General features: G+C 30.2%; 1 protein-coding gene across 3 annotated transcripts in view; it reads right to left on the bottom strand.

The window, feature by feature from the left end:
* Window positions 1-12119: 12119 nt before the first annotated feature.
* Window positions 12120-27026, bottom strand: part of LOC129960978 (probable JmjC domain-containing histone demethylation protein 2C) — a 189330-nt gene continuing 174423 nt past the window's right edge. For all 3 annotated transcript variants that reach the window (XM_056074759.1, XM_056074760.1, XM_056074761.1), the window contains 5 exons: window positions 24312-24428; window positions 22932-23071; window positions 19329-19505; window positions 19043-19177; window positions 12120-13501 (listed from right to left, as the gene is read on the bottom strand). In XM_056074759.1, the coding sequence (XP_055930734.1) occupies window positions 13421-13501; window positions 19043-19177; window positions 19329-19505; window positions 22932-23071; window positions 24312-24428 (650 nt within the window). In that variant the 3' untranslated portion in view covers window positions 12120-13420. The remainder of the gene's footprint in view (window positions 13502-19042; window positions 19178-19328; window positions 19506-22931; window positions 23072-24311; window positions 24429-27026) is intronic.

The following is a 27026-nucleotide window of genomic DNA, read 5'->3' on the forward strand; positions in this document are numbered from 1 at the left end:
CTCACCCATACATGATGAATCAGCTGAAATTCACTCTATCACTTCATATTTAAGGGCACGGGCGAGTAGAGATGCATAATCCACGATTTTTTGAATAACAAATAATATTGCTATTGTTACTTTTAAATATGCGTTCCAAATATCTGTTATTTCAATCATATTATTAATTAAAAATTATTACTTAATATTAAATATAAAATTTATGAATTGTAATAAATACTTAATTTACTAATTTAATTAACGTGTGATTGAATTAATTTATCTGTTTCAGCTTACTTCTTAAATTTTATTTTTTTTCTCAAAACTATTTATTTTATTTATTTATTAGAGTGAACCATTTTCTGGAAAAGATGAGTTAAAAATATGTCATTTCTTTAAATCGTTTACTTTAGTCCTATATTCTACCAATAGATGGCGCCAGCAGTAAACAGAGTACATGTAATCAAAGTCAATCATGTCACGAGCAATTAAAAATGATCTGTATGAATAGTGCATCATCAAATACGAATATCGGTCACTCCCGTAAAGTGGAGCGGTGACTTCGCACTTTCCAGCGAAGCCTCGCTCTTTCCGGTGAAATCACCGCTCCGATAAATTTCAGTGATATGCAATTCAATGATACGATACGATAATTCCAATAACCGGTCCGTTCACTTTTCAATCCAATCACAGATTTCTTTTGAGAGCTTCCATTGGACAGATCGTATCGATTGTCACTTTCCAGTAAAGTCACCGCTCCGGCAAATTTCAGTGATATCGTATCGATTATTTCTTTCTATCGTGATCCAAAACCTGTAATCGAAATATCATCAGTAAGATCATATCAAGGATTTGAATCACACCCCTCTTTGAAAAGTATTGATCACTTGTATTTGTGACTTTTTGATATTGGTTACGTAATAACCACTCTGAAAATATTCGTCATCCCTACGGGCGAGCGAAAATCAAACAGATGCGGAAACGAAACCGAAACTAAACGTACTAACCGGAGTATCTGCTTTGACATTGAATCCGAGAGAGACTAAACAGGCAATAGAAGGGAATAAATCGGTTATATTAAACACTCTTCTTATTTATGTGAAAACTGCAGATGATCGCAGAGTTCGATTAAGAGGGCTCTTAGACAATGCTTCGACTTTATGTATTCTTCGAGAAGATGTAGCTAGAAAATTGGGAATCAAACTAAAATCTATAAAACAAGGTATAACTGGTATAAATGGAACTACGCAGTTTATTAAACACGCTGCTAACATTGAAGTATCAAATCGAGATTATTCATTTTCACACATGGTGAAATGTTCTATTCTTCCTAAAATAACCGAAGTGATTCCTGTATCGAAATTAAATATATCTGCATTAAATATTCCCTCTTCAATTGAACTAGCTGATTTCAATTTCCACACACCAGGTCAAATTGATATACTATTAGGAAGTGAGCTATTTTTTGAGATTTTAAAACCTGAACAACTTCGCCTGCAAAATGGAGATGTAATATTACAAAGTTTGGTCATTTAGTTACAGGCATTCTTCCTCAGTTACCTCAACAAGCCAATTGTTATCTCGTAAGTGAACCAAATTTAGATGCAGCAGTTAAGCAATTTTTTTGAATTGGAATCATTGCTGGGAAATGTTAAAGAAATAACAAAGAGTGAAGAAGAAATTTATTATGAGAGCATTTTATTAAAACCTATAAAAGAGATAAAACGGGAAGACTTATGGTTCAGTTACCCATAAAGGAAAATGCCGAATCATTACTAGGAAATTCCAAAGAAAATGCAATCAAGCGCCTAAATGGTATCTGGAATAAATTAAACAAAAATAATACTATGGAAACCTTATATAAGGAATTTACGCGAGAATATGAGAGTTTAGAACACATGGAGGAGATTAAAATTCAAGCTGATAGCAATGTGACCTATTCTATTCCCCACCATGCGATATATAAACCTGAGAAAACGTCAACACCCTTAAGAATGGTTTTTGATGCTAGTGCAAAAACAACAAGCGGATATTCTCTGAATTCCATCTTACTAAATGGAGGTATCATTCAACAAGATCTTTTTTCCATAATAAGTAGATTCAGAAAGCACAGATATGCATTTAATGCAGATATTAAAAAAATGTACAGACAAATACTTATCGACCCCACTCAGAGAGATTTACAGCGTATTGTCTGGAAAGCAAGTGCTGACGCTCTAGTGAAGATTTACAAACTGTCTACAGTAACCTATGGAACAGTTTCTGCACCAATTTTGACTACCAGGACCTTAAGAGCTTTAGCAGATGAGGAAAAAAAAGGGCTTTCCTAAGGCTGCAGATGTGATTTGTTCTGATTTCTACATGGATGATATTCTGTCAGGGGATGCAACGCTAAAAGATACTAAAAATCTTTAAACCCAGATTTTTGAACTCCTGAGAAGAGCTGGATTTGAGCTTCACAAATGGGTCGCTAATAACTAATTTACTACAAAACCTGTCTACAACATCCTATTCATTTTTGAAAGAACAAGGTGTTAGTTCTGTTAAAACATTAGGTATGTTTTGGGATCCAAAAGAAGATTGCTTTACATATAAGGTAAAGATCAAGCCTAAGGACTCTTTTACAAAAACGGAAGTGCTGTCAGAAATAGCGAGTCTTTATGATCCACTTGGACTTTTAGGCCCTCTCATTACCAAGGCAAAAATATTTATCCAAGGACTGTGGAAGATAAAATTGGACTGGAATGAAAAATTACCATCTGATACAATGACAGAATGGAAAAGGTTCTACATAAAACTCTCAGAAGTAAACAACTTCAGAATTCAAAGGTTCATTCTACTTCTCGATGCAGTTCGCGTTGAGACTCATGGATTTTCTGACGCATCAGAACGTGCTTATGCTGCTGTTGTCTATTTAAAGTGTTTCACCCAATCTGAACAGTTTAAAACTAGTCTAGTGTGCAGCAAATCCAGAGTGGCTCCATTAAAGTCACTTACCATTCCCCGACTTGAACTGTCTGCCGCGTTGTTGTTATCTAGATTAGTGAAAAAGATAATTCCAATTCTGCAATTACCCATTCATGTCATCTCATTGTGAACAGACTCTACTATTGTTTTGGCGTAGATCAAGACTGAGCCTTATAAGCTAAAAACATTCGTCAGCAATAGGGTTGCAGAGATCCAAACACTCACATCAGATTGCCAATGGAAACGTAAGTAGCAAAAACAATCCTGCTGACATTATTTCTAAAGGATGCAGTGCAGATAAACTCAAGGAATAAAATTTGGTTTTCTTGTCCAAATGAACTTACTGATGAACCAGTAGATAATCAATCCATGCAAGATTTTGCTTTTGCTGATGAACTAAATTGTGTTGTGACTCTGGACATTAATGACTTTCATTCAAATTTTTATGATGAACTCGTTAATATTACAAATAATTTCATAAAATTAATTAGAATAGTTAGCTTTATTTTCAGGTTTATTAACAACGCTAAAGCTAAAGAGTGTCGTAAAAAGATAAGTAAATATTTAACTACTGAGTAGCTGCAAAGAAGTACTGAATATTTAGCTAGTGTAGCACAGTTGAGTGAATTTAAATCAGAAATAGATGCACTAAATAAAGGTAAAAATATTTCAAAAACAAGTAAGTTAAGATCTTTAGGTCCATTCTTAGATGAAAAAGGATTACTTAGAGTTGGCGGTAGATTTAAAAATTCCGACTTGCCGTTTGAATCTAAACATAAAATAATTTTACCCAGTAAGCATACATTCACTAAATTACTTTTTGAGCATGTACATAAAAAATGTCTACATATATGTGCACAAGATTTGTTACATCAAATTAGATTACAGTTCTGGCCCTTAAATGGTAAAAGGTATTGCAAGGAAAATTGTCCATGATTGTATTAGATGTTTTAGGTAAAGGCCTAGGGTGTTAGAACAGTTAATGGGAAATTTACCTTCAGAGAGAATAACTCCAAGTTCTCCATTTTTAAATTCTGGTGTAGATTTTTGTGACCCTTTTCAAATCAAGTTTAAAAACCAAAGAAAGGGAATATATTCAAAGGTTTGTGTAGCTAATTTTGTATGTTTGTCAACTAAAGCTATTCACCTAGAAATGGTAACAGATTCGACGACTGAAGCTTTCATTGCAACTTTAAAGAGACTCTGCGCCCGTAGAGGCCGCATTGCAACATTGATGTCAGATAATGCATCTAATTTCAAGGGTGTAGCTTCAGAATTAAATCGCTTAAAAAAACTAGTTTGTCAGACTGATGAGACTTTAGCCAATTTCCTATCAATCCAATGGAAATTTTTTTCCCCTCGTTCTCCCAATTTCGGAGGCTTATGAGAGGCAGGAGTAAAATCATTTAAACACCATCTTTATAGAACTTTAGCCAACAGTAAATTAACTATTGAAGAATTTGAAACCATAGTAATTCAGATTGAAGGTATACTTAATTCACGTCCCTTTATTCCATTATCAGATAATATTAATGAATATGAAGTTTTAACTTCTGGACACTTTATCATTGGACGCCCAATTACTTCAATACCTGAACCAGAAATTGTGGACATTTCTGACAATAGGTTGTCGCGCTGGCAATATACAACCAAATGTGTTCAAACAATTTGGAAACGCTGGAAAATTGACTATTTGAATCACTTACAGCACAGAAATAAGTGGCAGTTCAAAAAAAAAATAACGTTAAGGTCGGATGTCTAGTATTGTTAAAGGAAAATGATTTGCCTCCTTGCAAATGGGCAATGGCTAGAATTTTAGAGATAATTTATGGAAATGAGGGCAGAGTAAGAGTTTTTAAATTAAAAACTGACACAGATATTTTTACACGCCCTACTTCAAAAATTTATCTCTTACCAATAAAGGATAACTTTGAAAATTAAATTAGTTAAAAAGGACAGTTGTGTATATTGTATGTATTTAATAATTGTATTTATATTATGTTTAGTATACAATTTGTATACATTTTACAATTTTATTGTTCACTTGTAAATATTTCATCTGAATAGTTTATTTATTTGGTTTAAGCAAATGTAAGCTAATTGTATAATTGTGTTTTGAAATCTTGCATATTTCAAAGCCGGGAGGAATGTTAAGTCATGGCATGCAAAAGCGCCACCTATAACAATTGTGATCGTGTACATTCGAATGCTGTAACCCGTTGAGAGCGGTTGCACAAAATAAAGCCTTAATAACTATAACGTCATCCGTATTTTCTATTACTATACATCCATTTTTAAACGACGACGATAACACCCAGGATGCCCAGATCGCGAGGAAGAGCGCTACCCCTATGCCAGGACGCCGGCACATAAATTGATTCTAGAAACAAGTCAGATATTAGAAACGCTTTGGAAGGTTAGCATGGTGTGCTGAGTGAGGTCAATTTTGTCTTGCTTAGCGGTTGGCCGGTCGAGAGAGCAGGCACTTTTGAATTTTGAATAATTTTGTACTGATATTTTTGAAGTAAAAAGAGTTTGCTCTTATTTCCTTTGTTTTATTCGAAGTTCCATTTTCAACTAGTGGTTGACATGGGACATTGAAGTCGGGTGAGACCTGTCCACTTTTCTCCTAATTTTGTGAATGTTTTCACTATTGTGTTCCAGATTACAGTAATTTTGAAATTCCTCAAATATAATTTGAAAATTGCCTCCTTTCCCTTTACCTCTTTTAAATCTTTTAGAAAAGTTATCTTCATTTAGAAAATTTTTAAATATGTTTAAATATGAACACAATAGTGAAAACATTCACAAAATTAGGAAATACATTTTTGGTCATAGAAATAATAAAATGAAATGGTTTTTAAATAATAAATTCGGGGAATTAGAGTTTAAAAATTCGTACACTAAATGTATTATTCTAGATCTTATTAAATGTAAACTTAACATTGGAAAAAACGATTTACTTTTTAATAATAAAAATAATGTTTTCAAAGAATACTGTGTGATTAAATTCTTGGATATTTACTTCGAATATCTAAAATTACCCAAAATTATACATAATAATATATTTTTTCCTCTTGCAGATAAAACAACTGTATCAATAGCGTTTAGTTACACTTCAATTTTAAAGAAAAAAATTTGTAATTATAATTACTATAGCAAAAATTTAGATAAAATAAATAAAACAGATTGTTACTGTAACAAAGAAAAATATAAAGATTTTATAGATATTGATAAAGGTCATATTATTACAGGTAATTTAAAAATTATTGAATCCAACTCTTTAAGAGATTTGATGGGAAGAGGAACAAAATTTAGATTAAGAGAAAAAATAAAACATAACAAAATTTTGATTTCTATTGGTAATGATTTGGATGTTTTTATTGCCAAATTATCTAGAAAATACAATTGGCCTGCGGAAGGTTTCGGGGAATGGAAAGTGAGAATTTTAAAGGAAATTAAACTAAAAATGAATACTGATTTTGACAGATCTAAAGAACGTGGGATTTATTTTAGTAAAACATTGAAAAACGAAATAAAAAATTTAAAAGAAAAATTTGTTATTACAGTAATAGATAAATCAGCAAATAATTTGTTTAATTTGTAAATATTATTATAAAGAACTTTTAATTAATGAATATAACTCTAATGCAACTTATATGTTAAAGAACACCGGGAAAAAGGAATTAGATAAAAGAATGCTAGCTTTCGCAAAAAAAACCAAAACTAAGACTTGCTCTCTTAACTATCCTTATTTATTCGCAACAGTTAAATTTCATAAAAATCCATTAAAATTCAGATTCGTAACCTGTAGCACTGGCAGTTATAATTACTATACGGGTAAACATTTCTTTAAATACTTAAAAATTATCCTGGACAAAATAAAAAATGAAGACAACTTTATTATTTCTAGTAACAAAGAAGTATTGGATTTTCTTAAAGATAACAACATTAATAAACTTAATACTTTTGATTTCGAAAATTTATACACTAATCTACCTCATGAAAAATTAATAAAGGTCTGCACTTTTATATATGACGAATATTTAAATGAAAATATCATTCCTAAAAATAACTGGCTTCAGTTATGTAATTTTAATATTACTGAAAATTACGTGTTTAATGGTATTAATTTTTATAAACAAGTCAAGGGCATTCCAATGGGAACAGCTTTCTCAAGTGCTTTAGCTAATATTTTCCTGCATTACTATGAGAAAAAAAAATAATTAAATATAATTTAATAAACGGGTGGAGATATATTGATGACCTACTTTTGATTAACTTCGGCAATACTAATATTATTACTAATTGCTATCCAAAAGATTTAATTCTAAAAGATACAAATAAAAATCAACTTGAGGCTACCTTTCTGGATTTAAAAATCGAAATTGCTAATGATAAAACAATAGTTGGTATATACGATAAAAGGGATGATTTCAACTTTAAAATAACAAAACTATGTAACTACCATTCCAATCTAAACTCTAAAATTTTCAAAAATCTAATTTTCTTAAAAGTTAACAGGATCAAAAGGGTTTGCAATAATAAAAATTCTTATATTGAAGCATCAAACAACCTCCTTAAAAATTTAATTAAAAATGAATTTCCTAGAAATTACTGTAATGTCAATTTTTTAATTAAACAAGGTATGGTTTGGGATTAATCCTTTGGCTTAAATAAAAATAGAACTTTCCTTGCATATTGGATCACTCAATAGATTTCGCTGGGAGCCTACATCTGTTTACATAATTTACCGCTAGTTTTTTAAAAACAGGGAATCACAATCGATAGTTTAAAGTTTCCTTGACTGTTGATGGTATGTACTGGCCTTTTCGTTTTTAATTTTAGTGCTATTTTTTGTTTTTATTGTTATTTTTGTTATTGTATTTTTACTTTGTTGTGGTTAATTTCTTCTAATTTGTTGTTTTATATTTCCTTTCTGTTAAAATGGTATATCTCTTGAGCATAATTTCAGGGGATTTTCGGGTCACGAGGAATCATTATTAGACAATGTCTGTATTTCCTCACAGAAAAAATCCCTTTCTTTGAATCCCTGCCTCAGGGTGACCCTTGAAAAAGTCTTCAGGTCGGATTCTTTTTTTATATTTTTTATAATTTTTTTGGTTTAATTTTAATTTAATTTTTTGTTTTTCCTATTAACTTGATTCTAATACTTTTTCAATTCATCTGTGTTTTAGAAGTAGCTGCAATTGCGCTCTCTAAATACTATGAAGTTCTTTTTTGGTTTTAGTTTAAATAGGTTATAAAATTTTAGTTGTGATTTCGAAACTGTTTTTGTTTCGTTTTCAAACTTTTCCTTACTTAAGATTGGTTACTATATATATATAATATAATATAATATAATATAACCTAAAGTCCGCAGTTGAAAACCAAAATGAATCAATGTCAGAAAAATCCAAATTTTGGTTAACCTCATCTTCGCGGGTTTCGACTTCTGCTACTATAGAAGTAAACAACTCTTCTGCTTCAGCACATGCGGCAAATCATTCCAAAGCTATACATAAAACTGGTTCTTTGCTAATTTCCTAGATTTCTGAACTCATATCGATGGACGTTAATTCTAGCAACAAAAGTGACTATGATATCGGGACTTATATGGCTGAAGACATTATAGACTATGACCCAAGCGAAACTATTGAGGTAACTTCAACTGTTGTTGATCTGCAAGAACAACCAACAATAATCTTTAAAACTCCTATTTCAAGCGATAATCTTATTGTGAAAGAAAAATTAAAAAACCGCCCATGCCATTGGGTTAATTTTAAAACCTTTAGTACCAAGACAATAAGTACCGTTGTCCATAACAAGCACACAAAGAAATATCATGTCAAAAGACTACAATGATTTTTTATCCCGACTTTTGACATCATTATTTGCTTTTTGATTTTTTAAAATATTTTTAACAATTTCTTGAATTTTTTTTTATATTTTCCATATAGTTCTCCATATTTTGGATTTTATGTCATTTATACGATTGATCTATTATTCATCGGTTTGTAAATACTTTCCATTTTTACCATTTAATTGGCGCGGTTTAGCTAAACATGGCTCTTGCACCATTGAACCTCAATCAACCAATTCTACTTGGCAGGAAATATGAGAAAAACAAATTCATAATAAATTGCATACCGTAAAACCTTCCATTCATGTCTGGCCTGCTTTTCCTATACGCGAGTTAGAAGTCAAACCGACTCGACTCCGTATAGGACATACTCGCTTTACTCACCACCATCTCCTTTTTGGCGAGAGACCATCAGTTTATCTTCGATATCATGTTGATTTTCGCATTTTACATATTTTGATTCAATGTAGTTCATTTGACAGTCATCGTCATTATTATTTTAATTCATTGTCTGTAGATATGCGATACTTGGTGGGTGAAAAACACCACACGAATATTATTTTTAGCTTTTTAAAATCCCTTTTTTATAATCGGATTAAGCACATTTTACATTTTTCAATTTTCCATTGATTTTGAATGCTTTGTTTTGTTACTTTATTATGTAACGTGATATTTAATTCGCTTTCTTTTAATCCCTGCTTAAATGTTTTGGATATTTTAGTATAACATGTATCTTCTGGTCTTGCATTTTACCATTTGACTGGCGCAGCATAGCCAAATATGGCTCCTACGCCAGTAAACAACAACAATCGATACTCAGCAAGTTTTACAATCATTCAAACCAAGAATTGAATATCTCAAATCTCATTCAGCATAACAATCGTTTTATCGCAAATCGATCTCGGCAAAGCAATCTTTTTGCTGTTTTTTTTTTTTTTTTTTTTTTTTTTTTTTTTTCTGACAGTAGCATCGAGCATACCCCTATTTACCTACAGAAAATTAGATACGCTATTAAAAAAATCACGGAATTCCACCTGGTGTTGAGAGTATTACAGCAAATTGGATTAGAAATCTTAACATCACAGTTCTAATAAACATCACATCCGTCTTTCAAGTGGTTTTTACAACATCTTTTATTCCGGAGGAATGGAAACATTTATTGTTTCAGTTCCTAAACCTAATAAGGACAAAACAAAAATCACTTCATATAGACCAATATCTCTCACTTCTTTTTTCTAAAAAACTTTTCAAAGAATTTTGATTCAGCGTATTACCCATCACTTAATAATAGAGGAAAAATTCCACCTTTTGTGAATGTTTCTTTCCCTGCAGGGGCAATCAGATTGACGTATATAAAATCCACACAGCCGTTACAGAAGCCCACAATCTAAAGAAATATTTTATCGGAATTAGTCTAGATCTTAAGAGTGCATATGACTCGGTTTACATTGATGGCCTCGTGGTGAAGTGCCTTCAGCTTGGTATCAAAAGCAATATTGCAAAGGTCATGCGCAATTTTCTCCAAAACCGAACTTTTCCAAGTTCGTTGGAGAAATTCTATTTCTAGGAGAAAAACCTCTCAGAAAGGTTTGCTTTAAGGTAGTGTTGTATCACCCATACTCTTTGTAATTTTTCTTGCGGATTTCTTTGAAACTCTTGAGGTTGGTGTGGGATGCTCAGTTTTCGCTGATGACGTTTTTATCTTTTGTGCTCTTATATCTTTGGATTACATTTCCAAAAAGCTGCATAATACAATAGAACACATCCACAAATGGTGTAATTATTAGAAACTTAAAATCAGCCCCGAGAAATGCTCTATTGCTGATCTATCAAAAAAGAAACTGCAATCAACCCCTCGAATTACATATGCTTGTTTCCCTCTGCCTTGGAAACAATATATTAAATATTTAGGCATCAATTCTTCCAAAACGGATCAAAACAGGGTTATATTAAAAAATATACGAGTTAAAGCACTTAGAAAAATTAATGTTTTAAAATCTACAGGGCATAAAACTTACGGTCCTAAAACAACGGATCTCGTAAACATAATCAATAATAGCATTTCAAGTCTGTTTTATTATACAAGCTCTATTGCCAATAAATTCTCCTAAACTCAATACAAAGCCAGCATTGTTTCTCTTTAAAAGACAACATGCCAACATATTTATCATAGTACATTATATTTATTCAATTTTGACATATATTTTAACCATACGTCTAGCGCAATATAGTCAGAACTGGCTCTTGAGCCATTAAATTCACAAATCCAATCCAAAGCCTGCAATTAGACACAAACTATAGCTCTTAGAATAGCAGTTGGGCTGCCTAAATGGACCCTAAATATTGTTCTAATGAAAATCGCGGGTCAAGAAATGCTATCGGAAAAAAAAATTAAAGATTAGCTGCACAATTCTTTCTCAGGCAACTATTTTAATATATTCTTTAATTTTGAATATTACTACAAGCCATGAGTATTAACCAAACAATTTTGTCTAAAATTTTTATGTATTTAGTAAACTTTCCCATCTTCTCAGAATATACAATATCAAAGAGCCCTACAGTCATGAGGTTTAGGAAACAGGAAATTGTAATGAATTCAATTTATTTGTGCTTTAAAAATTCTTTCTTTGCTACTTCAAGACTTAAAAAGCGCTTCCAAATTGAGCAAACTGTTGATTATGCTTTTGTTTCTTAATCTAATTTCTGTAACTTTAACTGTCAAACAGTGAGCAGCCACATTAGAAGAAAGGCTGATAAACTATTTCTTGGTAAAATTCACTTATGGAAAACATGAAAAGATTGTATGTATTCTCATGCTCTTCTTGTTTTCCATAGTGGGCAGATAGCATGCTGTGCAAGTTCCGGTTTATGATTTAACACATAATAAAAATATCTAAAAGACGGGAAAATCTACCTAATTATGAAGAAAATAAAGATGCGGTTTAAAGGATAATTTTCCAGCCTTTTTTGTAAATAACATTTCAGGTCTTTTAAGTTTAAGCAACATTATTATTTGAAAAGATCATCAATGGTTTTAAACACATAATTAGGTATATATAGAAAAATATTTATATAAAAATGTGATACCCTGAGAATCTAAATAAAAATCAGCGATTCAAGTCATGAATTGATATTGTCATGCGTAAAAGGATTGCATTATTTATTAGCATATTTACAATGATGTTTTGCTCTGTATATACTTGCTAACCCAAAATATTAAACGGAAAATTATGTACTGAGTCAGTGTTCTGTGAAAAGTCTTGATGTTAGTAATAGAAATAAATGAAAAGAAAACATACTACTCAAAATATCAACATCGGCACTTTAATAAGAATCAGCAATACTTATATATATAATGAAATTAGAAACAAGAAAATGGACATATACATATTTGTACAGAAAACATTTCCAATATAAAAATATTGTTATAAAATATGTACATAATGAACTAAAATGATACCAATGAGAAATATCTTTTGCACAAAATGCATCAAAAGGTGTAAACCAAGCTGTTGCTGGAAAATTAATATAAATACTAGCAACATGCAGCTGCAAAAAACATCAATTCATTTGTCCATAAGGAGCATTACATTAAATAATTGCACATATTGAACACTTGCTCCCATAGATAACTTTATAATAAATAACTAAAATCACATGAGCCTAAAATAAATGTCTTTCTCAAGATAAGAGCATAACAAATTTTCTTTAGAAGACTATACATTACTTAGCAACAAGCACCTTTGATCAAAATGCACAATTTATATGATCTTAAAATCCAGCAAATATGATAAATATCAACAAGATTAAATTTCATTAAATCAAACTAACACTGCTTTTTGGTATCTTTACAGACGTTTACTTAAGTAAGTAAGATACAATATCCATGCCTTCTATAAAAGTATCCATTGGATGTGTATGAAGGAATTATGATATTTACTCAAATACATGTATAAAGTTTTATGCAATGGATATAAAATGCATACATTTTGAAAGGCATTCTTGTTAAGCATCTTGCTCATGATTATCTTACGAATGCCTCAGAAAATTCAGAATTCCAAAGCATGTAGATAATAGCAGATCTTGAGGTAAGCAAAATGAGCACATGACAACTCCTTCAAACAAATCATGCACAAATTTGAACACTGACATCTATAAATACATATTCATCCTTCATGAAATAATATTTCAATAAATTAATTTCATTTAACTGGCAATTTTCCCTAGCAGGAAATAGTTTCTGATGTTTTCAAAAGGATGAACGGGTGTCCAAGGCAAGATGATCTCCATGTTTCATTGAAAACATTCCATATTTAAATTTTAAAACACTGAAAAAGTTTTTATAATTCAGAGTGTATGAAGCTCCTATTAAAGCAATGCTAACAAGAAGGAACTTTATTATGCAAGCTTGCATCTATTACATTCATTCGTTTTCTTAGTAATTGAATACCCACTACCTTGGTCATGAAGGATTTGGTTATGAATGAGGAAGAATTCAATCCATTTCATGTAAAAATCTTTCAACCCATTTTCATGTCACGCTGAAAGCAAAAAATTTCAGTTCCAAGATTTTTTCTTGAGTGTGAGTGGGCAGGTGTGCGCGCTAAAAGTTCACGTCTTCGGATCTTCAGGGTCATGGGACTGCAACAATGCCAAAGCATCTTTCACAGCGTGATATATTATATTCTTTATCTGAAAGAAAAAAAAAATATGACATGGGTAAATCCTAGCAATTAAGATCAAATGCAAAATTTAACAAATCCCTTCAAAACTTTTTGTATTGCATTAACTTTATTTCTTATTTTTAAAAAATAATTATTAATTTGATAAGGGTAAAATAATATTTACAGAAAACTATTTAAGAAATCTTTTAACAACAAAATTAAAAAAACAATTAAGAAAAGACAGAAATAAGGAGATTTGATTTGCACTTCATTTGATTAAATTGTTATGTCAACATATTTCTAATGCTGGTATAATTTGACTTTCATATTTTATAGCTGGTAATGAAATGCTATTTAATGTATCCAGTTCATATTTATTAGAATTAGTGAATATAAAATACATTAGCCTACTCTGAACATTCTGCTGCTGTCTAAAATTTGTATTATTCAAAGTAAGAGCTTAAACGATACTTCTCCCGTATCCAGGGTAGCCATCATTTCTGCTGTTTGAATTTCTATGACATTCCCAAATTTGGTAAAGAAATTTCCCCGACTTTTTTCAGATGCATCTAATATCCTTAGAACGACGTCGCTTTATTTTATTTTATTATTAAATTATATGTTGTTAACTGTATTTAAAAAATGTTGTGCTCTTTTAACTAAAAACAACGTAGAATAAAATGTAATGCTAAAAAACATATTCATTTATTAAAAACTCCTTCCTTTTTTCAAATGTATCAACCAACATTAGAAAATACATCCCCATCTAGACTGACTTTTAGACAACTAGTCATAACTCGGAAGTGCTTGTCGAATTTACTCTTGAAAAATGCAATACAAAAACCTATGCACATTGACAGCATGCTGAAAAATGAAATTATTTCCTTCCACTGGGTTGTAACTGGTCCATACAGTTTATTAACACGCAAATCAAAACTGAACAATAATTTTACTAACAAAAAAAATCATTTACAAATACAAAATGAAATTGCATTGACTTTCACCTCACCAACTATAATTTTAAAAAATTGCCTGAATGTAGGTTGAATGCTTAACAGGTAATTAGAGAAATAAGTGAAAAATTGGTCAACATTTTTTTTCTTTATAACATAAATAGAAAAATGTCTTAGAGGTAAAAATTTTAAAAAAATGTATGAAGGAATTTTGTAAATTTTTGTGCCAAACAGTTTCATATTCATCAAAATGTATAAGAAAAATGCTGCTCTTCTCTTTACAAAGATTTTGAGAAATTTACAAGAGAAATGGGTATCTATAATTTACCAAACAAATTTCTTGTGATTAATATTATTTTTAAATTATAGAGCATTTTGTTGAATGTATGGGGAATTTTAAAAGAACGCAAAATAAAAAAATTGTTCAAAAAATATCAGCAATAACGTCCATTTCATATCGTCCGTATGAAGAATTTAGTAAAACCATATTCATAACGTTTAAAAAAAAACAAAGAAAATATTTTACGTTAATATTAGCAATAACGTCCGATATTTCGTACTTTAACAAAAAGATCTGCAAGAAGTGATGGAAATAAATATTATTGTAGAATACTTTTTTAAAATAAATTATTTCGGAATTATAACAAGGGGTCAATATTTTATATCCACTTTCAATAGTTTCGAATACTTTCGCTTTCGTAATACGATGATGAATTGACGTTTGTATTGTTAGTAAGATCGATTTGACGTTTGAAGAAAGAAAAGGGGGGGGGGGATATATCTTTAAATAAAAGATACCTATTAAAGTTTAAAATCATAATAGTAACAGGATTTTGGCTGCCTTTTCCCACAGTACACAAAATCAAGTTCGCTAATTACGTTAATAACTTAACGTTCCGAAAAAAAAAAATTAGAGAAAAATTGTATATAATATATATCGTTAATTTAACGAATTTTACAGTGCCTAAACTATTTTGGCTAATGCTAAACATAGTCTCAACTACGATTTAATAAAAAAAAACGATGAATTAATGAATTATAATACCATCAAATTATCACTGCAATACCATAAATAATGCAAAAATTAGGGTAAGGATAAGTATAGATAAGTATTAGATAAGTATATAGAATATAAAAGTAAAGCAAATAATAAACTTGGTAATCGACACAAAACAGCCAGCATAATTTGAATCAGAATCCATTAAAAGCTAGGTGCATGAGTTCTTTAGAATTGAAGGAACTTGCCAAATATAGCATTGGAGATAATATATATTTGAAATTTCGAACCCTCAGAAATGTAAATATAAATATTCCGCAGCCTGGTGCATGGGGAGAAACACGGTTGGCCTTTGTTTCGCTAAATGTTTGATTTTCATTTGTTGCCAACAATGTTTCATTCTACTTATGAAAAAATACCCGCGAATTATCATGTTCGATAAAAATAACCGGCTTATAAAAAAATTCCTGATTTATATTAAATTTCCCAGACGATTCCCGGTTTCCAGACTGGCTGGCCACCCTGGTATCCCTCCCCCGAAAAATCGTTTAGTAGAGGGCACTATGACAGCTACTTATTCAGAAATTAATATCATATTAATGAAAAACATATCTACTTTATGAAAAAAAACATATAAACATATATAAAAACATGAATAATCTGAAATCGAATACTTTGCTCAACCGTTGCTGACCGTACATTATCACCCATGAATTCTGAACTAGTAGTTTAGTGGCTGCTCTGGTAGAACAGAAAAATAATTTAAAATATTTATATAGTATACAAGTGCTCCCCAAAAGTGGAACAAGCTTTATTTCCTTCACTATTACAATTAGATAATTGCAAAGTTTCATCAAATAATGTACTCAAATGTATGAAAATATTTTGGCTTGTATCGAATAGAATAATAAATAGTTACAAAATTTATATTTTTAGCGAGAGAAAAAAAATCAATGAATAAAATGTTTTCCTAACACTCGTCTATAATTACACAGAGAATTATCCTTCTATATGTAAAATTTATTGAGATATTGAAAGGCTAATTTATTGACTTAGACCATTTTTCCATATGTCTGACCGGTGTTTGACCGAAATTTTCGCTGTAGTTTTCATTATATATGTATCATGAAAGATAATTAAAAGTACAGAATCAGAAAATAATAAAGTATTAATAAACTTTCGTTAAATATTAAGAAATGATCAGATATATTGCAAACATTAATTAAAATGCCTAAAAATTTGTTCAATCTTCAACACCTATACGAAGTCCCATTCTTTTAACAATACTTCTCTTGAGCTTTAGAAGTCTATTTAAATTCAATGACAAAGATCTACAGCTATAGCCAAAGTCAAATCATCCCTTCTTTCATATATAATGACAATCAAAACTAATTGAATATATAGATCACCATTCAGCATATTGTTGAGAAAAATAGGATATCATAAAAAAAAAAGTCTAAAAATGCCACACCACACATTTAGAGAAAATCAGCATTGATAATGAATCTCGTGCATGATGAATAAATTTTTACCGTTAAAAAAGCGATAGTTATGAGGATTAATATTTCTATCTCGATTGGGGCAACATTCATTTGTCCAAATTGCATTACTCAAGGCAAAGGAAGATTAAAAAAAAAATTGCTTTTATATACGATAGGGCCAAATTATAAAATTCTGGATGTCGAACGTGTAGTTGTTCATGTAACTTGTAACAGCCTATGGACTTTACGAACACTGTATGGATGTCGGTTATTAAATTGAAACACTCTCAAAAACCATCAATGAATATCATTTTTAAAAACTTAATGCATAATCAAACACATTTAATGTTTTTAAGTTTTGAAAATTAAGACAGTTTTAAACAATACAAAATGGTCTGAAAGTGCCAAATTTTGTACCAATCATATACTATTAAATGGGATTATAGGCAAACGATGAGCCCTATTTTTAAAACCTTATATTATAAGAGCAAAATTATTTGATAATGTTGCTATATTTACTGTCAAAATGAACGTATATATTCGAAAAAAATTGTTATAACATATGATAAATAATCAGTTGATGTATTTTGCAATGGTTTAAATCATTGTTCCTCACTAGGAATTTTAACAGCATGTATATTAATCTGAAGCTTGCAATTATATCTGTAATGCATGAGCTGGTAATTGAAAGGAATGTTCTGTTCACAGGTTGTAAAACAAAAATTTCAGACCAGACAGCTGTTAGAGCAGCAAACGTTCCAACGATTGTACCAGGAGCTTAATGAATGTGATTGCTTTAAGTGTTAACACATATGAAGTTAGTCATATAAGTTTCCAAAACTCTTAGAAGAAGCTGTGATACACACAATTGCACCAAATCTTAAAAGAATACCAAACTAAAAAGAACAATCCTCTCTGAATGCTCTCTAACTAATGGCCACCTCTCCTATGTCTGAGATATTCATTCACATTGTTCTTTTATTAAGAAATAGATATTTCTTATTAGATATTTCTAATAGATATTTCTTAATAGATATCGTACCATTAATACAATACAGAAATGGCAATGAACGATCTCTGCATGTACTATAATTAATAGTACCGAAAATAGGCCGATTTCAAAGCATCAATGTCACTTACTGATGAAACTATGTATACTCAAGAAGAAATATTTAACAGGCATTATGCTAATGTTGGGGTACATGAATTTTTGTTTATTACAAGACTACACACATGTGTGTCTATAGACAAATATTTACATTTTTTATATTATATTACAAAATAAATATACGGATATAGACGACTCTATATCCTTGTCGGCAAATTTGTTGTACAATTTAAAACTGCTGGTCTATGCTCTTGTTTCTGTCAACAGAATTTAAATTTAGTATGAGAGCATGCCTGTCCACTTTAAAATAAACAATTCCTTGAAATTAATAATGTCTCAAATTTGAGAAATAAATAATCCAAAATTAAATACAGAGCCATGGTTAAGTGGCAATCGAAAAATCATTTAATAAAACCAATTTTAACGAGTATCTTCATTACCAGCTGACAACACATTACACCAAAAATGATCAAAAAATCAAATTTGTGTGTGTGTGTGCGTGTGTGACATTTTTTGGTTGAAGCAGACTGTAGGTTTGACAAATAGTGAAGAGACTTTGTATTTTTAATTTCGTTTTATTCTCTCTTGGGAGACAGTCATGATTTATTTACAAGAAGATGCAGCGCGACACAAAAGCAAAAGAAAGAAGAGCGAAGCAAATGATCGCTAGTCTTATATCAAATAGGATTTCCGGCCACGTGCCGATGGAATACGCAATACTGATGGCGCATTATTTTTACAAAGGAATTAATTAAAAGGAAAGTGGAATTAGATCAGGAAATAAGAGAATATTTTACTATGGGCTAAATTAAGATAAAGTTTTGGAAATTAATTTGGATTAAATTACACACACACACACACACACACACACACACACACACACACACACACACACACATATATATATATATATATATATATATATTGTATCTTACTGTTTTTCAAGTAATATGCATATTACTTATACATACAACTTCAAATAAGCAGATAACTTCTTTAAGGACACAAAAAAAAAAATTAAATAACATACTTGTAATCTGTCTTCAATATTTATTACAGAATCTGATAAATTTCGTATCTCTTGAGTAAGGAAAAAACTGTGTCCAACACTTTCTGGTGACACAAAATCTTCCGCCACCTTCACACAACTATGCAAGTTTATAACCTGCAAAGAAAAAAAATTACACACGATTCAAAACAATTCATTTGTAAAGAAATTGCATGAAAATAGAACAATTTGTTAGAATCAATATATTTATGAAATTATTTTTTTTTATTATTATTATTGACGATGCTATGAGTAAGACAGAACTTACTTGATGCGGAGATCCAGCTGGAATTAATATAGCATCACCAAAGCATTGTGCAATAGTGTATGGTTCCACACCATATTCTTTATATAATCTAGTTCGTAATTTCTCATCTAAGTACCATTCTTGATTATGTATAGGATCATGATGCGGATTCAATTTAACACCTTGTTCTTCAGAAACCTATTAAAAATTTAAATATTATATTCAATATTTATACAAAATTCAAATTCAAGATACTTGTGTATTTTTTGTATTGCTTGATAAAACCATGCTTGTATATAAGAATACAGGTTTCTTGAACTGAATGTAAACATGCATGTGTGGGCAGCAAATTTAGCACAACAGATTTCATAAGCATGCATTGCAATTTCTGTAGTTCATCTATCTACACACCTGCACAAATTCTTTTCTTGTTTGCCAGCGGCATGGCCAAATCTGGCCCTTTCGCCAAAAAAAACCCAAACTAACTAACTTCTTGTTTGCCAATATTTGGTGAAATCAGAATTGGTTGGTCTATTTTGAAAACAATTAACCGCCAGTTAACCGAATTATAATATTAAAGCAATTAACCGAATTATAATAGAGGTCAAGAATTTTGAGGAAACTGGAAACACAGTGGGTAAAAAAAGTTTCCTTACGCAGCTATGGCTGCTACTGAAAGTTAAATTTTTGCCACAAAATATTTTGTTATGAGAATGAAAATTTGGAAATTGATTTAACACAATTTCATTGATTATTTGTGAATATTATAAAGAAAAACTATCGAGAAAATTAAACACGTAAATTGAAATAATCAGAAGATGCCACTAATAAGGAGCAAAAAAGTTTCCGTACGGTATTTACATATTACATGAAAGATCTTTTCATTGCTGACCAACTTGCATTTGATGATCGGTAGGCCTTCCTTTGGCCTTTATTACTTCTCATAAACGTTGTGGTATTACAACCTAAAGTTTTTTTGTTGTTGTTGTTGTTGTTGTTTCCGGTAAAATACTGCTCCAAATGTCTTAAATGGTCCTTTTGAGTTCAACCTTGATCTTTGTGTCCTATCTTTTTAATTCACAACTAATTTCTTCCCATAAATGTTGTATAGGGGTTAAATCGGGATACTGGGGAGGACTAAGAAGCAGTTGTTTAATATGATAAAGACATGACAAATCACGGAGGTGTGCTTAGGATCGTTGTCCTATTGAAAAGTAAAGTGAGTTCCATGGGACAGTTTTTCTGCATTTTTAAAAAACTTTTAGTTTTCGAATGTCGACCACAAATCCAATCCAATCCAATCCCCAAAAGAAGAGACTTGTTTGCATGCTCCTTTGCAAACTCGAAAGGCTTTTTTTCAGTTGGAGATTGATAATAGGCTTCTTACGGGCAGCACGTCCATTATAACCTTTTTTTAATGACATTTCTCACCATTTGTGGTAAGACTTTAATGTTGTAACCAACCGTTAAATCAACTACAAATTGAGGTGCACTAATGCGCGATATTATCTTGCACTTCACACATATTTCTTTTATACAAGCGATTTAACTTCGTCGGTCTTCCGGACCGATCTCTATCCTCAAACGTTTACAGCTCACAGTATCTTTCAATAATATACTGCAGGGTAGACTTTGGTTTGTTAGTGATTTCACTGATTTTTTTCCGTAAATAATTCATTTTTTCCAAACTGAATCACTAACTCTCAAATGGCTTTCTGAACTTCCTTTTTAATATGAGCAGCTATAAACTAGATTAAATAACTGTTGCTACGTCGTGTTCTTCACTCTGACAAACCATGAAATTTCAAATATTTACTACGGGCCAGTTGTAGAACACGTCAGGAAGAATTTGCATATTACGTACGGAAACGTTTTTTGCATGGAGCTTCGTCATTTATCTTAAAAATTGTAAGACTTGCTGCGTTTTGTAAAACAAGGAAATTTATTATGAAACTACTTTTAAAGATTCATATTAACCATAATATAAGTAGTTTACAAAGATAAAAAGCAAATATTAGAAATTATGCTAGTTTATTTTTATTTTAGTCTCCCGTACGGAAACTTTTTTTTACCCACTGTATGTCTTACGCTCCAAACTAAAAATCAGTTCCAATTCAGCCTAATCACTAATTCTGAAAGTATGTTCATCTAGAGAGAACGAAGAACTCACAAACTGTCCTTCAATATTTGAGAAAGAACCATATGGATGTGGAGGTCTGACTACTATGAGGCTTGCAGGTGAAATTTTGGAATCCTGTACATATTTTAAAGGGTACAACTGACCATAAATTCATTCCTATGGATTTCAAAACTCAACATCATAGGGCCCATTTGGTGAAAAAATGACTAGAGAGTGATGATACTAGTTTATCAAATATCAAGACAAATTTTACACAACATAACCCAAAATTTTCACACCTTATCATAAAGAAAAGTACATGAAAAAAGTACTTTGCCCATAGTCATTTGTCTTCAGAACAGGATAATAGTTCGATTTGTAAAACAAAAACATATCTGCAACTTTAATAGTAAATTCTATCAACAACTTTGATTTTCTTCCAGAATTTAATTCCCCCCCCCCCTCTGTATTATCGTTCATGATATGTTTAATATCGTTTAGAATTCTTACGATTCTTGTTGGAAAATATATTTAATATGTTCCAACATTAAGGAAAATATATTTAATATTTTCCTTTCTTCTATATATAATCACATTTTTAAAAAATTTGATTATATATAGAAGAAATGTTTATTTAGTAAAAAGATTGGTGCCACTGAAAAAAAATTTTTTTTTTTTTCAATTTTAAAATGTAGAAATCATTTTTGTACTATAATATTTTTGGAAGTTATCATGGGAAAAACGACAAATTTTATTTAATTGTTAATTAAAAATTTAATTAAATTTTCAAAACATCGAGATGCACATTCTCACCCTCCAAATATATATGTGTCAATCTTGGTAGTTATAGGTCAAATGGTCAGGCCTGTAGAGCACCAATGCACATAAATTCATTTTTATTATAAGCATAATATTAACACATAACTAAAAATTTACTAACCATGGCAAGTTATTAAAAAGTAGGCTTATGCTAACACACTCTATGATTGAAGTAATTCACTAATATTTGATATTAAGTCATTTTTGTTAGCACTTTATTTTGGAGTGGTTCGTTGAATGAGTAAATAAGGTTTTGATATCCATAAGTATATACGAGATGCACATTGTTAAATGTTATAGTATCTCGCCTTTTCCCCAACCATCTCAAATTAATCACTTGGTTCGGTAAGCATTGTGAGCTTTTTCAAAATTCTGCACTAGTAAACTGTCATTAAAACGGTTTTTTTTTTAACTGTAAGCATACATGCATGCATGTTTGTGTCACTTTTAAAAATATCATCATGCGTGGATTACTTAAATCTCATACCTACAATTTACATGAATTAAATTTTTACAAAATGGATCTTAAACCATGAAAAATGCCAATATTGAGATAGAATTAAATCAGCCTCACTATTTATCTACCGACGATATAACTATGTCGAAGTATTATATTACAAGCACACACACACACACACACACACACAAAAAAAAAAAAAAAACCCTGATAATTATTTGTAACATACCTTATTCAGGAAATCGCGAATTTTATCAGCATCTCTGGAATTATAAACATGCCAAACAGCACCTGGTTTTGATCCTTTTTCTTTGGCTCGTTTTTTCATCAATGAATCACATCCACATTCCTCCAGTATTTTTAAAACTTCTATACAAAGAAAATCCAAAAGTTGAATTTAAAACATAATAATTAAATTCTCTAAAAAGACTTGTTAAGCCTACACTTAAAAATATTAGATAATAAAACAGATTGTCATCTAATGTATCTATAAGTATGTAAAGATTTCTCATAAATCGAATCTTATTGACCAACGAATTAAAAACAGCAGTATTTTAAAAGTATATATTTAAATGTGAATTCAAGCTTACAAAGTAAGTAAAAAAAAAAAAAAAAAAAGATTAATGAAGAGAACAAGCTTGGATGGGTGCTAACAATTCCATTTCTGTCACACTTTCTTTCGATGAAGATGAAACAATTGAACATATACTGAGAAAGGAGAAAGATTATGAGAAGTAGGCACAGAAAGATGAAGAGGCTAAGGCATTTCGCAAAAAATAGAGAGCAAATGACAGACTTTCATAAAATTTGTCACAGCTTAACTATTAGCATATAATATGTACCTACACTGTATGCACAATAATTTTTTATAATCGAACTACAACCTTGTAAAAGGCCAACATTTCAAATTATATATAATCATACACTAACATAAGCACAACTTTCATATGTATGGTAAATATTTTAAATGTCGCTTTAGTTTTTGTAAAATCTACCTACGCATATGTGTTTTTAATTTAAATAATATCTATTTTCTATATTATTATACAATTTTAGATGATAAAGCAGGGAACATGATCAACAGACTTCATATGCAATAGTTTTGGCCTATGACATCATAAAATATGAAAAGGTAAATTTTAGAAACAGATTCATTTATCCAGGTGAAAAAATCCCTTTTTAGGTATGAGCAAGGTCTGTTGCTACCGATTAAGAGAGATTCAACTGAACATAACAAATATGCTATTGAAATTCAGACTGTTAAATAAATGTTTTTTAATATTAATGAGGGAGGTTGGTACTCCGAGGACAATAATTTTTAAATGCTATAAATAGAGAAACTCCATTGTTTAAAGCAGTTAATATGGACGAAAATTAAATAAAAGATAGGAAAAAGCAACTCACAGAAAACAAAAAAAGAAAGAAAGTGATTCACATAAAACTCCATTACCTGGAGATTGATTAAATTTAAACAAATATATATAAATGTATGTATGATAGGAAAAAGCAACTCACAGAAAACAAAAAAAGAAAGAAAGTGATTCACATAAAACTCCATTACTGGAGATTGATTAAATTTAAACAAATATATATAAATGTATGTATGTACCAGAAGAAAGTTCATCTTTTCCATCACGTGGAATGGCAACATAGGCCAATACATTTACAGCATCACTAACATCAAGATGAAGATTAGTGGAACCTTTCCCAAATGAGGAACTGATACCTGCAACAACAAAGAAATTATATAACCTAACAACTGCATTTCATTTTAAACAGAAGTTTTAAAGTACCAACAAAAAGAATCCCATACGCCAACAAAAGAATTAGGGACTTTTAATGAAAGCATATTGATTAATATCATACGATTAATGATTTTTCAATGAATCTAGAAAAGCTAAACATGCTTTGAAAAGGAATTATTTCTTATTAATCCAATTATGTGAAATCAACACATATAAATAATGATTTAAAAAGTAGCTAGTAACTAGAAGAAATAACCAAGTAAAACTAGCAAAACCTCAAAATTAAAATAAATCTAAATTTCTCAATTGCAGTATGGAATATATTAGATATTAAAAAAATAGTTTCAGAAAATATTCCAGAACTGCTAAATTTATTGGGTTTAGAAGTAGTTCAAAAAGAAATAGTTCTAGAAAAATAATTTCCGATTCTGTTTAATAAACTATTTTATGAACACTGAATGTATTCTAATTCGTTTTTTAAACCTGTTCTCGTACATTATTGAAAATGTATATTTCTATTTATATTATTCAAAATAATACGAAGTCCAAACTTCGTATAATTTTGTAAGATTGTGATAACAGTATATAAACAACATAATTTAATTAACGCAAATATAAATTATATTTATTTGTATTAAAAGGACAATAATTAATAAGAAAAATAAATAAATGTGTAATTTTATTCCAACATTTTTGAAATTTTCGAATACTAATTATAATAATAAATATATACGGAAAAACAAAGAATTCAGAAGGCGAAGTTGAAAATGAAACGCGGTAAAACATATAAATTATTTAAAACATAATACAATTTTCAACCTGAATTCTTATTCATAATATGTATGATTTCATTCACGATCCTTAATATGCAAGATACCATCGACGAAACTGCTGTCCATTACTGTCTAAATGACTGATGCTTCAAAAGTAATACTATATGGAATAAAAATAATTTTAGATAAATCTTATTGATGCTAGATTCATGAATTTGCCCAGAGGTAGAATGGTCAGGTTGCTGGCTTGATCGCGGGCAAGTGGGTCCTTTTATACATAAGACAATATGGGACTGCATGAGAGAAAGAAAAGTAAGAACCCTGCTCAACCAAGCTTCCAGCGCACTTTTTAACCAAATAAACAAATAGTTTTAGGCTATACATAACATGATAAGACAGGGATATCATTAGCCAGATTTCCATTACTTTCAGGGAATAGGGTGAGATATTACTCTTTGTAGTTAGTCTTTGCCACTTTCAGTCTGGTAATAAACGAATTCGCTCGTTTTATGAAATAAAAAAGAAAAAAGCGAGATAAAAAAAAAATCATACAATTTGACGACGAAAAGCAAAGTCTGTAAAATGAGGAATCCGTATACTCAGGTTTTTATTTAGTTTTATAGGTTTTTGACTTGCATGTTTGATAATATTATATCGTAGAAAGTGCAAAATAGAGTCTTCGCTCAAAAATTCTTCTAATCAAACTATTAGAAACTAATTTTACAACAGAACGGACTTTCAAAAATGGAATTCAAAAAGTAAATCTTCACATGCAGCTTGTCTTCCTTGCAAATATTTGAAAGTATTTCAATCAAATCCATATTCGTATTAGATAAAAATGTAAAAAATAAAATTTTTGAGACCAATCACTTGCCAATTTCAACTGCATAAAAGTGCATTCACAAAATTTAGGGAATAAACTGATACATAATTTTGATGAGACTGTCACTGAATGTAGTCAAATATTAAACATTTCAGTCTCTTATTATTTTAGCAAAAAGATTTATAAAGAATGCATTGTCAGAAATTCAGTACGTCAACCTGGAATACTCTTTATACAATAAACGTGTGAGAAGTTATTTTCTCAATGATAAAATATAAATTTATAAAAATAAAATATCCAATTATAATTTTATAAGCATTTATTTATCCTCATAATGCATTCTTTCATATTTAATCAGATTTAATTCAGTTATTAATCTTATGTTTGAGATGGTTTCTGCATAATAAAATTACTATTCTTGCTTTTTTCATTTATTCAAGATTCTCATTTTCTGTCCAAGGACCTTAATGAGAGTTGTATCGATTGAGAAAATCAAAAATAAAACTAGACTTCAAAGTGTATGAAATTCCCCTTTGAGATGTGATATTATTAACTCTATTTGGCACAAATACTCAGAAAGAACATTTTTTCATTAACTCTAATGGGATAGATATCTAGAACTCCAAATGCTTTACATGGGTATGGTATGGTGAATTGCATATAAGCCAGTAATAGCGCTTCTACCCGGACAGCTGTTTTGGTAAAATCGGATAGTTACTGGACTGCTAACCCAAAGGTCCCAGGTTCTATCCTAACGCGTCTCATACCGCTTCAATGGCAAGATTACTTTTGTACACAGATGTATGTGTAATTTTTAAAATAAATTAATATAAATTTATAAAAATTCATTAAAAAATTTCAAAGAATATATAAATATATTATACATTTTTTTTGTCTACTACTAATTTTTGTATCTACTTACTCAGTAGATACAAAAAAAAATTGCAATAACTTTTCTCCATTTCTCAATTAAAAAGGTAAAT

Source organism: Argiope bruennichi, chromosome X2 (assembly GCF_947563725.1).
Source record: "Argiope bruennichi chromosome X2, qqArgBrue1.1, whole genome shotgun sequence".
Taxonomy (NCBI): domain Eukaryota; kingdom Metazoa; phylum Arthropoda; class Arachnida; order Araneae; family Araneidae; genus Argiope; species Argiope bruennichi.